The sequence below is a fragment of the Pleurodeles waltl genome, chromosome 3_1, assembly GCF_031143425.1.
Source record: "Pleurodeles waltl isolate 20211129_DDA chromosome 3_1, aPleWal1.hap1.20221129, whole genome shotgun sequence".
Taxonomy (NCBI): Eukaryota; Metazoa; Chordata; class Amphibia; order Caudata; family Salamandridae; genus Pleurodeles; species Pleurodeles waltl.
This window is the reverse complement of record NC_090440.1, coordinates 1,445,371,433-1,445,386,727: the sequence shown is the minus strand read 5'-3', so window position 1 is coordinate 1,445,386,727 and position 15,295 is coordinate 1,445,371,433. Positions and strand designations below refer to the sequence as shown.

The window sequence follows — 15,295 nt, the reverse complement described above, 5'->3', positions numbered from 1 at the left end:
CCCATGTGTACCATGGCATGTTTCAGTTCCACTCAATATATAGAACGGAAAAGGGTCTTAGACTCTCAGTGGTGGTGCATGCTCTCTAACCGATATAACATTGTTCTCCAAAGAATGGAAAGATGAATAGTTTTGTGGTCACCACACTGCTTCTTTGCAATATTTTAGGCAATCTCTAGAGGCACCACAATATCCAAAGAACAAAAAAAGGTATTTATACTGAGGCATGCCAGCCTTATCTAACCATCCATTATATACTCCATGCCAACTGAGGAACATATTTATGTTTTTTCTAGAAAATGTGCTCTTTTGTAAACATGCAGATTTTTATCCTATCATCGACAGTATTCAATTCGCCATGAAACATACAAAAGTGAGGTATTCCGAAGTACTTATTGATGCTGCAGCTCAATTAATACCTTAGATGGAGGATTAAAATACCTTCCCTTGGCATTTTCTAATTCTCTGATTTTCTGGTGTTAAGACGATTTGCTGCAAATGAAAAAGTGTTTCTTATTGATTTGTATTTTGCCTTAACATGTGATTCAGAGCTTAGCTTTCCAGTAAATTACCCGGCATTGGCAACGTGCTAAATGATTTCACTTATAAAATTAGATACTAGCTTTGATGGACCCTATATTTTTCTGCACTTGGGATCTGGAGAAATTGTGTTGCGAACACAATATTATCTTTATTTTTGGAGGACCGAAGAGTCTTCATTTCTGCTTCAATGGTGTCCATCTTTGATTTCTAAATACTTAGGAATGATACTTTATCCTGGAACAGAGATGTGGATTCCAGCAGTGATAGGAATGGAAATTCCTGACCCAGGAGGATCAAATTTAACAGTGCCCATCCTAGGAGTCGAATATGATTGGAGCACTGGGTGCTTAATTCCTCTGGCAGGAACCATGGAAGATGCTGATGGAAGGGGTAAGTGTGGTATTTTAGATTTGTCATTTATCAGTGAGAAGGGAGCAGTTTAATACTGCACTCAGCATGGTCTTTACAGAGAAAGAGAAGTTTATAGATGTTTTTTATTTTGTCATCAACAATGCACAGGAAGAGAGAAGGTTGTAATTTTGAAATAGTTTCTTAGCAAACACAGGCGAGAAATGTTTATTTATATCAAAGAAAAAAGGTAAATTTAGTCTAGTGTGGTCTGCTATCTCAAAGCATTGTTCTAAAAGTAAGCCTATCACATACATTTGAAATTACTCAGCATTTTTGTTAAGCCTTGGAAAAGAAGCGAACATACATATGTAGGCGGTAATCTCTTTTATATTGATGACAATGTCCTTTCAAAAGTATACCTCAGTTTTTTACACTGAACAAAAATATGCATGTTGCTAACCAATTTTTTTTTCAGAATAGGTGAGACATAACTCAGTAAGTGTACTTACTGTCTGCCAAACTCTAGTATGTCTTATGTTTTTGTTCAGAAGGGTAGAACTAGTAGTATAGTAATAAACTGTAGAATACAACTAGATGAAAGTATTGAAGAGAAGTGTCTCTAGAAGGCAGAAGACACTGGGGGGCATATTTATACTCTGTTTGCGCCGAATGTGCGTAAAATATTTTGACGCACAATCGGCGCAAACCCTGCCCCATATTTATACTTTGACGTCCGACCCCGCGGGCGTCGAAATTCCACCATGTGCGTCATTTTTAGGAAGGGGGAACCAGCCTTGCGTTAATTATATGCAAGGTAGGCGTTCCCTTCCAAAAAATGACTTTAAGGCCTGTGCCCCATATTTATACTCTGACGTCATTTTGACGCACAGGAGGGGGTGGGCCTTAAAAAACGACGCACAGCCTGATGGGGGCCGTTTTTTAACGCCTGGGTCAGGGCTGGCGTTAAGGGACCTGTGGGCTCGGAAGGAGCCCAGAGGTGCCCTCCTCTGCCCCCAGGGACACCCCCTGCCACCCTTGCCCACCCCAGGAGAACACCCAAGGATGGAGGGACCCATCCCAGGGAAGTAAAGGTAAGTTCGGGTAAGTATTTTTTTCAGATTTTTTTTGTGGCATAGGGGGGCCTGATTTGGGCCCCCCTACATGCCACTATGCCCAATGACCATGCCCAGGGGACATACGTCCCCTGGGCATGGCCATTGGGCAAGGGGGCATGACTCCTGTCTTTACTAAGACAGGAGTCATGTCAATGGAGGTTGGGCGTAAAAAATAATGGCGCAAATCCGGTTTGAGGCCTAAATTTTGCCTCAGACCTGACTTGCCCCATTTTTTGACGCACAACCCCCATTTTCCCATACGCCGGTGCTGCCTGGTGTGAGTCATTTTTTTTTTTACGCACACCAGTCCGCAGCGCCGACTAACGTCATTCCATAAATAAGGCGCCCGCATGTCTCGTTGGAATGGCGTTAGCCAGCGGTAAATTTTTTGACGCATAACTGCATTGGCGCAGTTGTGCGTCAAAAAGTATAAATATGGGCCTGGGTCTAATCTGGGGGAAAGGACGCCAGCAGTCGATGAGAAATGCCTTTCAAGGAATGGGTGAAGAAGACCCCAGGGAAGATATCTAGAAAATAAAAGGGAGTCATTGTGCTACTAAATACATCTTCTAACAATAATGTAACATTATTTTGTGAATCAATAACATTTGTACTCATTGTTTATCGAATAGAGCTCCCTAAAAGTAGTTTTTGGTAAGTGAAAATGGAGTCCTAGTACAAAAATATTCTCATCTGCTGTGCAATGCAGCTTCAACTGGTGGACTTCATTTATGGACAAGCGATGGGGGCTGTCATACTACACTGCTTATATCCATATCCTCAATAAAGAATTCCGGCCATTGGTAGGACATTTCTTGAACAATTCTTTATACTGACAATCATTTAAAAATAGATAGATGGTCAGTCTGGCTATTTATCAATGAACTGAAAAAATAATCTGGGATTTCCAAAGCAATGAATTGTATGTCTATAATATAATGTGATTGATGCTTGTAGGTTTAAAATAGGCCCTGTGTTTCCATTGCAAAAGGATAATACTGTTTGAGATTTCTTTCAAAATGTGTAGGTCTTGTTCCAATCAGAGTTGGTGGCAGAACCATTGATCCAGTTACAGGGGAACCAGGCTCTGTTATCGGTGCTCAGATTGACTCTCTGACAAAAGTTGTTAAACCCATTCTTGAAGTCAGAGAAAAGAAAGATGCACATCGGGTAGGTATAGATTTCTTGGCAATGTTTCAAACATTCATCAATTTTAGCAGCATTTACCAACTATAATTTGGTAGTTCCCCATTGTCCCAGTTCACCTTCAGATTTTCTAAGCATCTTTTACCAAACGTGTGTTAATAGTCAGTTTCTAACATACTTTATGAGACTTAAGTTAGTAGGTCTTCTTTTCCTTAAGCAACTGACATTTTCCAGTAATTTTCTAAAATATAACTTATTAGATCCCCTTCTCATGACCACTCACATTCACTTTTTATCATCTTTCAATAAAATCTAGCTCATTTGGTCCCTACCTAGCCAAAAACACTTTCAGATATTTCATTATCTTGTACAAAACGTTGTGTAACACTCCTTGACTTTCGAATGAATTCTATCAAATATAATGTAGTAGATCTACACTATCCAAAGACCGATTTTCTAGATAGCTTCATCAAATTTTAGTTAATAATCCTCCTTTGCCGCAATTCCATTTGCATGTGTAGCATTGTATAATATTGAGGTTTAAGTGTTATCTCAACAGCCATCACATTTCTGGCTTTTTCTGTGACATCTTAGTTGTATGTTTTCCAGTGCCCCAAGACACCTCTGATTTTGTAGCCTATTCTGTCATTGTAACTCCCCAGTTCACAATTCTTTATTTTAATTATTATCCACTGGAAAACCCCAGTTCCCATAACACAAATCTGCAATGTAGGTGGGCATGTATGCTAGCCTGACTCCAAGTGCCCTCGTACTGCATTTCTTCTTCCTTCTAATGAACTACTTATTGGATTGCCAAGCATATTTTTTCAACAGTCATTACACCTCAAGTAGTAAATGTGTAATTTGTGTTCCATCTCCATTAGCACTTGTCTGTATGCATGAATTAAAGGAATGCAATGTAATATGTCTGCTGTAACAAACTTCTTATCTACGCCTCTACTACCACCAACTATCCACATCCTCAACATTTTATATTGAATGCATTGATCTCATCAGACATTCTGGAATATGTGCAAAGTATGGTGGTATATGAATGTAATTGATTTAAAAATGATTTGTTTAACATTATTGTATAAGTCTCTATATATAAAACTTGTAACTGCTGATATGTATTAGTTGAGTCAAATATTTGTACCTGACTAAAAATAAATGACTAATTGATTGATTGAATGATTGATTAATTATTTTATCATGTCATATTTGGTGCTCCTGAAGCTGTCAACTCACTCACACTCTATGTAGTTCATTAAAAAATGCTTAGGGTCTGATTACGACCTTGACAGATGGGATTACTCTGTCGCAAACATGACAGATATCACGTCTGCCGTATTACAAGTTCTGCAGGATATAATCAAACTTGTAATACTGCGGGCAGGACATCCGTCATGTTTGTGACAGAGTAATTCCCTCCACCAAAGTTGTGATCAGGCCCTTAATCTTTTGGGGACCAGGTGAGTGAGAAGGAAGACAGCAATACTAACTTTGTCAAACTAGATGGGAATTTTTGACTCTTTTCCCTGGACCTTGGAATGATCGCATTCAATCTAATAAGGCCTCCTTTACAATGTACTGGTTGCATAATATTTATCATACTATTATGATCTACAAGAACTGTACTTCGAAGGTTTTGAAAGGAATGTTATGACTGCCACTCCAGTAGTGAACTTAGTAAAAAACATATCTCCTATACTTAGTGAATCGCAATGTAGTGGTTGCAATGTATTGACATACATCCAAAAAAGTTAAAATTGAGTCAGGTTAATGATAGAACCAGTTTCCTAAAACTCTTTAAAGCTATATGTATAGTTACTATATTATTATCACCATCATTATTATTGTAATAACAATAATTGTTGTTAGTATTATTATTATTATTATTATTACTAGGTCTATTACTACTACTTTTTCACAAGCCATGCCCCTTGATGTCCTATTGGAACGTACATTGCTCTATAGCTTCCTTATTTCTTCACCTACTCAAATATTTTGTAAGAAACCCCGACCATGCCAACTTCTGCACTCTAATCCACAGCCAACTAAGGGCCAGATGTAGGAAACAAATAGCGAGTCGCAAACGGCAAAAATTGCCGTTTGCGACTCGCTATTCGCGTTTTCCAATGCAGAAATGCATATTGCGAGTCGGTACCGACTCGCAATATGCATTTCAGAATCGCAAATAGGAAGGGGTGTTCCCTTCCTATTTGCGATTCTGAGTGGTATGCAATGCGGTCGCAAATGGTGTCGCAGTTACCATCCACTTCAGGTGGATGGTAACCCACTCGCAAATTGGAAGGGGTCCCCATGGGACCCCTGCCACTTTGTGAATGGACCAACAAATATTTTTTCAGGGTAGGTAGTGGTCCAAGGGACCACTACCTGCCCTGAATAAAAACCGAAACTAAAGGTTTCGTTTTTTTTTTTAAGTGCAGCTCGTTTTCCTTTAAGGAAAACGGGCTACACTTAAAAAAAAAAAACTGCTTTGTTTAAAGCAGTCACAAACACGGAGGTCTGCTGACGACAGCAGGCCTCCATGTTTGCGAGTGCCTAGACTCGCTATGGCGCCGTAATTAGCGACCAACCTCATGAATATTAATGAGGTGGGTCATTGCGACCCCATAGCGAGTCGCAGACGGTGTCTGAGACACCGTACTGCATACCAATTTGCGAGTTGCAAATTGCGAGTCGCAGGGACTTGCAATTTGCAAGTCGCAAATTAGCATTTTGCTACATCTGGCCCTAAGTTCCCTATTTACCAAAAGTTGTCATTACCAGTTACCACTGCTAACAATGCTATGCCAATTGTATGCTCTTGTCATATATAAAGTATGTACCATTTGAGATAGTTTTATAGCTTTTAACTTTAAAGTTACAAAACCAAATAATGGCCCAAAATTGAAAAATAGAAAAGTGATGGGTAGAAAATTGTAATTAATATCAGCCTTTGGAAATTACTCTGTACCACATTCCAGTGCAATATTTGGTGCCCTCTATGCACTCCAGAAAGGGATCCCCTTCATACAAATCAGAATTTGGGCACATTCCAGTGGGAACAATTTAGCCAGCTCTGCCAGGCCATATCCCTTCTAAAGAGGAACATGCAAACCCAGGCTGTCTGAAGTCTCACTAGTGAGGTTCAACTTGAGTTCCATGGCCAATCAATCAGTGGACCCACATTTGGGCAGAGCTATCACAATTAGGGCATTTCACTAAGAAAACAAACAATGACTGTAATATTTGAATTAATCCCAGCCACTGAGATATACTCTACATTAGAGCTACACTGGAGTCCATCAGAGTCCATCATTGTTTGTCCACTGAGTCTCTCCAGACAGGGACTAACCTTAGACAAATCATCCCTGCTCCTGTTCCAATAGGTTCTGTGGTAACTGCCAGGCTTACCTAAAAACCAGAACAAAGGCAACCCCAAACTTTTTTCACTATTGTTGTGCCTCATCAGTTAGTCATATGGCTCAGTGAGGACAGAACCAACATCCATGCATATCCCGTGCACTTAGGGTATTTTAATGAGATCATTGCTTTATGCTCCTAGTAGCGACTGCCATTCCTGTGACGGTGGTCACACACAGGAAAAAAGAGTGTTGGAAGCCCAACATGAGTTGACCAGGCCTTGTGATGTTCAGTAGCTGGCAGCCCTCTTGTGGATGGCACTGTCAGCGGAGGTCCTATTGATGCAAACATGGCAACCTCTTAACTGTAAAGAAGACCTGAGAAATACTTTTTAAGTGGGACAGGAGAACTCTTCATTTACCACACTTTACAGAGTTCTCTTCATTTGGAGAACCACTATAAATCACAGGTCTCCTGCTCCATCAGAAACTAAATGACTCCATTATTTTCCATTGGCTAGCTGGCCATTAGCTCAATGTGACTAATTTAAAGGCTTCAGATCAGTCACCTGCTATTTAAGGCTGCTCACATGCAAGTTCATATCCTCTACACCTCAAGTGCTAGCATTCCTTTGTGTCTGCATATTTAATGGTAATTGTGTTGCTAAAACGGGAATAAGGCAGAACTTACTCTGTGCTGCAGCTGTGCCTCCCCTTCCCCCGGGGGGAATCTCATTGGCCAATAGCATCAAATCCTGGTTTGTGTACCATGGAAAACTTTCAGGGATGCGCAAATCAGTGTTTAATGCTGCTTGCTGGCAACATTCACTCCAGGCTTACACTCTGAAAACCCATGGGCAAATGATAAGTGGTGCATAAGGTGCACCTGGACAAATAGAACATGTGCAATTAGCAATTGGAAAATACTGCTCAACTTGAAATCCCATTTCAGGTGCAAATTTTCACATGAAATGAAATTAGCCCTGTAGTTGTAATTAGGGCACAGAGGCCAATCACCTCTTGGCCTGGTAGCCACTACTGTGAAAAATGTGTGTTCAAATTGTGCACCCAATAATTTGTAGTGCAATGAGGTGTGCCAATTAGTTATCTTTTTTACTTAGGATTCCAAGTTTAGCGAACGTTATTTCCCTTTCTGAAGTGCACAAACAGCCTAGGGGCACAGTTTTATTCCAAGGATTTGTTGTGTGTTTCATCATTTGCGAAATCAATGTGCAAACACCAGCAATTTGCACACAAACAGCATTGAAAACCCATTTTGGGAATACTCTGGAATTTGGGGTTATTTTTATCTGGACTTAATTGGTGCTGGTTGCCATTATTTAGAAATATAACGTTTCCATTTGTATTTTCAGTTGGAGACTTTGGAAAGAGAATTGAATACAAGAAGGGTGTATTGGCAAAGCCAAAGAGAAAGAGAAGATGGACTTCTAAAGGATTTAAATTCATTTATTCTAGATGTCCTGTATACTGTCAAAGACGGGAAGCTGCAAAAGGTTTCTGAAACATAATGTGTGTGTTAAACTGTATATGTACATTTATTGTTGGCTAACGAAACCCCACTCATTGTCCTTGTCCATTTTATTGAACCCCTTAGGTCTGAAAACGACTTAAATCCAAAAGCTTGTAGTTTTTGGCAGATGACGAAATTGAATCCAAAGAAATTATGAATCCCATTCTTAACCATGTTTTTTATAAATGGTGCGAAAATGTGTAATGTGTCGACTAGCGCCTGCAAGTCCTAGAACTTGGATTTTCTGATTTTTATGGGCTCCAATAACATGTAGTACTGTGCAAAATCCACATAGTGTGAGGTCTTGTCTTAAATTCTGAGGGCCATGTTTATCAAGGATTTATGTCACCCTTGTGCCACGCAAGGTGGCGCAAGGGTGACGCCAAACCTAAGTGAGATTTATCAAGCCGCTCAAGGTCCATTTTGCATGGCTGTACGTGGCTTGATGAATCTGGAGTAATGCAAGGCAGCGCAAATCACTGCCTTGCTCCCCCATGGAGGCATTCTATGAGTGGAGCGTGAGTGTTAGCATACACCCACCCATGGATTAGGCGCATTCCCAGATATGCCATCAGTGGTGGACCTGGGAATGCGTCAAAATGCTACGCTTCCCCAGGTGAGGAGTAACAAGGAAAATATCTTTATTTCTCCTTGTTCTTTCCTCTTACTACATGTGCTGCATTCTGAAGCACACATAGAGAGAGGAATATGCCTTTGAGGATTGTTTTTGTGTAGAAAGGTATCTCTTCCTGCAAAAAACAAGCCTGCCTACAATGCAGGCACCCTTCCACCATAACACAAGCGTGCCTGCATTGGTGCTAGGCAGCCAAACGTTTGCCAGCGCTAGGAAAGGACAGGCATGTTCAGTATAATGTTAAATACAGTGCATTCCTTTCCTTTTCATGCAGTGCAGCAAGGCGGCTTGTTGTGTTATGCTGCCTGGAAAAATTATAAATATGGGCCTGAGTATTGATGTTACAATGGATGATTCTGGGGTAGTTTCAGTGGTGTGTCTATTCTAATTGTTGGCAACACCGACAAATAATGTTGTGTACAATCTACATAGTAGAATGTGTACTGCAAACTACATTAATGAGCATGTGATGTAAAATAAATGGAATTACAGTAGAATATGACTAGAAGCAGAGAATACTGTAATGAGGGAAATATTCAATATTCTGTAGAAAAATAGAACAGATGTACTATGTGAAACTATTTGTTTGCTTACACAGACTCTGAATCGGAGTTTTCAACTTTAAAATGGATTTTCCAATGTAAAAATCCCATTTTAAGGGACAGTAAAGTATCATTGAATCCTAAAATAGGATTGCCAATGGATAGTGATACAGTTTTCGTAGTGCCTGTTTCAGGGGTTCCTTCCAAATACCAATTCAGTACCAGATGTATCTAGGGTTTGAAACCATAATTCCAGTTACAAACCATTGAAAAAATACTGACTCCAAAGTTGTTGTGGTAACAACTATTCAAAGGAGAAGGCATCTTCTCTGGACCCCTTTCCTTTTGGAAATTTTTGTAAAAGCGTAAGGCGGAGCAGGCAGTGGTCTAAGACTTAGTGAAACTATTTATTTTAAAAACAACTTTTTTTAAAAAGGAGATCCGTTTCCTTTAAGGATGTTTTTTATTGAAAGACAATCACAGACATGGTGGCCTGCAAATCCTTGCATACTACTGCTAACACGACCCTTACCAGATATTTATCTAGACTGGGACTCATTTTAGGCCAATTAATCTTTTGACCCTGATTGGAGACACCTTAGGACAAGACAATTAATCAACATGCCAATCAATAAATCAATAACTTCATCAATATTCAAAATAACAAATCGATTAAATTTATCAATGGGAATCAGAACACGCCATGACCTTTCAGTCATGAATAACCACACAAAAGTTTGTAGGATTTATGATATTTATTCCCTATTGATTACACTCTATTAGCAAGTTTATTAGTCTCAAAACCATAAAACACATCAACACTGTTATAATGTGGCAACTCGAATAAGATTTCATCAAAGCAAAGATCATAACATTAGAACAAAGCACGACGTCAACATGGATTAACTTTAGCAGAGTATCATTAGCGCATTATTCAACAAAGCATTGTATCAGTCATTTGTCTATTCGCGTCTGTTCAGTGAACCCCTCAACTAACCTCGAATTGGCATTCGCATGTTGGGCTTCATACAAAATAATTTAGCAACACCAATTTAGAAAACATCTATCTATGGTCTCTATCAAAAGAAGCAGTTGGTACCTAGAAAGGAAAGGCAAACAGACAATTACAATCTCATTATCATATATTTACCCTCCATAATGGGTCAGCATACAAAGTCAGTCTTCGTCCTCAAGACATCAGTTGGTTCGCCTACAGCAGGGAAACTCAGCAAAGTTTAGCAAAGACTGGGCAGCAAGGAATACCTCCCTCATAAGGAAGAAAAGTATAGAACAGAGTAAGGCAAGGGTGAGGATGGTTTCAAGAGTCAGAGTGACAAAGTGGCTGGGTAATAGCAAAAAGGCACATAATGGCTTGTAATGGCTCAGGAATGGCATATAATGGCTGATTTCTCCTCGTGTTCAAGAATTATATCAAACTTGTTGAACAGTCCCCTAAATTCCAATTGGGCAAGTTTTGGTGCACCACTATCTCCAACCAATGATTTACTTGTTGCCTCATTAAAATTGTCACATTAGCACAGTTCTCACGTAGTTTACTGGCTCCTGTAATTGACGTCTCCAACGGGTAGAATGTCAGGTACGGATCTTACTCTCCCAGGCTCAGTCAGTAGTTACATTGTGTTTACCAGTTCAGGCGACCTTGTACCTGTTGCAAGTTTACACTGTTGCATTCAGCGAGAATGTCTCCTTGAGCAAGTCGAGTCTCATGAGAAAGAATTTACTACGGCTACACACATCCTCTAGTTTCTGGAAAAGTACGGCTACATGTCCTTCAGCAAGTCAGCACATTGCACGTTAGAAAAACACATTTAATATGAAACCGGGCAGCTAAGCCCGACTCATGCTAACTAAGGCCCAGTCATTTATTAAGCAAAACCTTAACATATAACCCTAAATGCTAATACAGAATCATACATTAGTACATTGATAATTCATTATTAGTCAATTTCATTAATCATCATATACCTTGGTGGCCACTCCCCGTGGGCACATTTCAAACACACGTTTATTAAAAGCACATTAATATAATTTCTATGCGGCATCATTATGCATTAATTCGCCAACTTTTCATGTTAATTTTGATGATAGAACTACACTCCAACAATACCATCCCGGTGATTGTGTCCACTGAGAGTAGGTGGTAATTTGAGAACGACCTACACCGTCAATATTAATGAGGTTGATCGGATCGCACCCCACTTTGATTCAGAATTTTATAAACCAACCAATTTGTACATAGGCCTAGTCACAAAATTCCACATTAGTTGTAGATTGTCACAGATTATTGTGATCAGTGTAATAGTATATGTGGTTCATAGTCACATAGACACAGGTGTCATACCACGAATTAGAAGGGCATCTTTTTTCGGTTCAAAAAAGATAGTGAGAGTTCTTCTTTACATTTCTTCAAGTGGGGAAATATTTTCGCCTTCGATTGAGACATCCCTCTGAATCATTTCCGTTAAGTACTACCTCTCTTTTGTTCCTTTCGCTTCCTTGTATTCTATGTTTCCAGTGTGAAAAACATGTATTTAAATGCCCACAAATCTACAAATTTGTAGGTATTCGCCCAGTATTGCAAGTAGGTTTATTCAGCATGTCCCACAAAGCTCACAACACAAAATGTATGTACGATGAGACTATCCCAAACTGACAAAATACATGCATTTACAATTGGGCTTGTACAATTCCTTCAGTAATAAATGAGGGAATCAGGTTTTTGAATTAATATGTACAAAGGTCCTTCGTGCATGCAATTAAACAATTCTTGGCAAAATACTTTATGAATTAGATAGTTTTAATCTGGCACTGCTGGTGCACAAACACAGGTATTCGTGGTGCAGATCTCTTTGAAAAGGTAGTAATTACATTCTAATCATAGCAGCAGCATCTTTAAAGTGGCTGATACCGTGCTTTTCAACAGATTTTGGTAGAAAGATTGATGTTCTCGAGTAAAATAGAAGTTTTACAGGGCAGTCATCAAGAAAGCAGTGTGGGGTGTGTTGAAAATAGCCATAAATTAAGCATGTACGTCCATTTACTAAATTCCCTACTGTAACGTATGTGACATCACACACCTCTGACCATCAATAAAACTACATCATAAACTCCTTATCCCACTCCAAGCCCTGACCAACCTGAAGGATATTGAAGGATTTCAAACACCAGTTGTCTTACACACCTACTCTTCTCCTGCTCCTCATGTTGCTCCTGTTGGGTTTCATGACTACTTAGTCCAGTGGTAGCAAGGGCCAACGACATTCCACAAGTTGCTATTCCCTCACATTATGGACCCTACCGAAGACACAGAGCTGTGCTATATCATCCGTACTTGTGCCAGTGGTTACCAGTGGGCAACACTAGCACTTATGTCAGGGGACTGGGACTCTTTGCCACCTCCAGTGCTATCTCGATCCTGGCCTGCCATTGTTTTCATTTAGAGAGTGTTAACGCGTCCCTTTATGATTAATTTACTCACTTTGGGACTCATTTTAGGCCAATGAATCTTTTGACCCTGATTGAAGACACCTTAGGACATGATAGCTAATCAGCATGTCAATCAATATGTCAATAACGTCATCAATATTTATTACAACAATGCAATTCACCTTAGTTAATGACATTTAATGAAACTCAGAAACACCATGACCTTTCAGTCATGAATAAACCACACCAGTATAATATGAATTTTGTGATATTTATTCCCTATTGATTACAATTCTACTAGTAAGTTTATTAGTCTCAAAACCAAGAAACACATTAGCATAGTCACAATATGGCAACTCTGATAAGATTTCATCAAAGCAATAATCACGAACATTAGAATATAACACGACGTCAGCATAGGTCATTCTAGCAGAGTATCATCATCACGTTATTCAACAAAGCATACATGTGGTCATTTGTCTATTTGCGTCAGTTTAGTGAACCCCTCTCAACTAACCTCTAATTAGCATTGGCATGTTGGGCTTCATGCAAAACAATTTAGTTACATCAATTTGAAAAACATCTAACTATGGTTTCTGTCAAAAGAAGCAGTTGGTACCTAGAAAGGAACAGCAAACAGACAACCACAATTTCATTGTCATTTAGTTACCCTCCGGTTAGGGTCAGCACTCAGGTTCGGTCTTCGTCCTCAGGACATCAGTTGATTCGCCATCAGGAATTCAGCAATCGGGTAAAAGGGGCACTTCCCTCATAAGGAGGTAAAGTGTATACGGGCAATCTAAGAGCAAGGATGGCTCTAAGTAAATTAGCAAGTCACTAAGCAAAGTGACAAAGTCTCTGGATCATAGCAAAACGCATCAGCATCTCCCCCTCTCCTAGTCTCCTACTCCCTAGTTCTCTAGTCTCCTTTACTTCCTGGTGTCAAGGGTTTTTATCCCCTTTTCGTTGTACATTCCCCTAATATTTGATTGGACATCGGGTTGCACCCCACTATCTTTAACCAATTAACTTCACATTAGCTCATCTAATTTGTCACCCCATAACAGTTCTCACGTATTTTATTGGTCCTTATGATTGACGTCTTTAGCGGGTGGAATGTCCGGTATGATTTCATAGTCTTGTGGTCCTTTGCACATCTTCGGTCATTGGCTCCATTGTCTGTACCGGTTCAGGCGACCTTGTACCTACGACTGGTCTACAGTGTTGCATTCAGCTTAAATGTTTCTATAAGCAAGTCGAATTTCATGAGAACGGATCTACTACAGTTACATTCAGCTTCTAGTTTAGAGAAAAAAACAAGAGTTCATGTCCTTCAGCAAGTCAGCACACTGCACGTTAGAAAAACACATTTAATACGAGAGCCAGGCAGCTAGGCCTCGACTCATGCTAACTAAGGCCTAGTGATTTATTAGCAAAGCTTTTACATGTACCTATTATTATTAGTGTAAAATCATATCATAACATAACATTTCAACATTATTAGTCAGTTTCATTAGTCCCCGTACATATTGACGGCCACTCCCTGTGGGCACATTTCAAGTGCACGTTTTAGCAAGGTATATTAATACAGTTTCTAAGCAGCATTATTACACATTAGTTCATAAACATTTCATGTTAATATATATTATATAAGCTACACTCTCTCAGTCCCTCCACTGATGACACTTGTCATCACACAAACCTTTCCTTTCTTAACCTTTCACTTTGCGCATAATACGCATTTCAACATCTTGCCCTTTGTGTGAGCTTTCCCAAATTTCATTAAACATGTCTTCCCTTTCATTTTCTTCATTTCTTTTGTTTCGCTTTGCCCAAGTTCTTTTAATTCTTTCATTAATTTTGCATGATCCCCATAATCCCAACAAGCAAATCAGAACAATTAATAGACCCCCTAATATTTTTGCAAGAACCCCATTCCAAATATTACTAAACCAATTCCCTACTTTGGTAATTCCTTTTCCAACTTTCTCCTAAACTCCAGGTTCCTTCAGCTCCTTCAAATCTGCACTATCTCTTGTTAGGTTAGTAAGCATACTTCTAATCTTTTTGCTGTTATCAGTCACTGGGGGAAGTTGGCACTCAAACCTCATCATGACATCACTCTTGTCACTCATCCTTGCACTCATACATTCTTTCATCCACCTACTGGATAATTCTTGCATTCACGTACCCACACAAGTAAAATGAAAACACACACAAACAGCAAGCATATACCAGACAATTAAAGAATAAAAGTAGTAAAAATGAAAAAGTCCCGCCTCATAAATGCGACGGGCATGGAGTTGCAATTAAAAATAAATAAAATATGAATCATAGTGGATAACCATCTTGGAATGGTTTTGTGCATAAAATATCATTGTTGTGCCGACCTAGGATGTCAGATGTGTTGTTTCTCAACATGGGGCCAATCATGGAAACTTGGAATGGTAAAATAGTTATACACTAAGGGCCAGATGTAGGTACAAAAAAATTAGCGACTCGCAATTTGCGAGCATGTGCGACTCGCAATTTGCGTGTCGCTAACAGGAATGCAGGTACAATTTGCGGGGACAAATTGCGACTCGCACCCGTAGTCGCACCGCAGATAGCGAGTCCGC

At 39.5% G+C, this 15,295-nt stretch overlaps 1 protein-coding gene across 1 annotated transcript in view; it reads left to right on the top strand.

The window, feature by feature from the left end:
- Positions 1 to 911: 911 nt before the first annotated feature.
- The window catches only part of LOC138283590 (golgin subfamily A member 4-like), a 182,872-nt gene continuing 168,488 nt past the window's right edge, over positions 912 to 15,295 (top strand). Inside the window, exon 1 of the mRNA XM_069221529.1 lies at positions 912 to 933. Coding sequence (XP_069077630.1) covers positions 912 to 933 — 22 coding nt within the window. The remainder of the gene's footprint in view (positions 934 to 15,295) is intronic.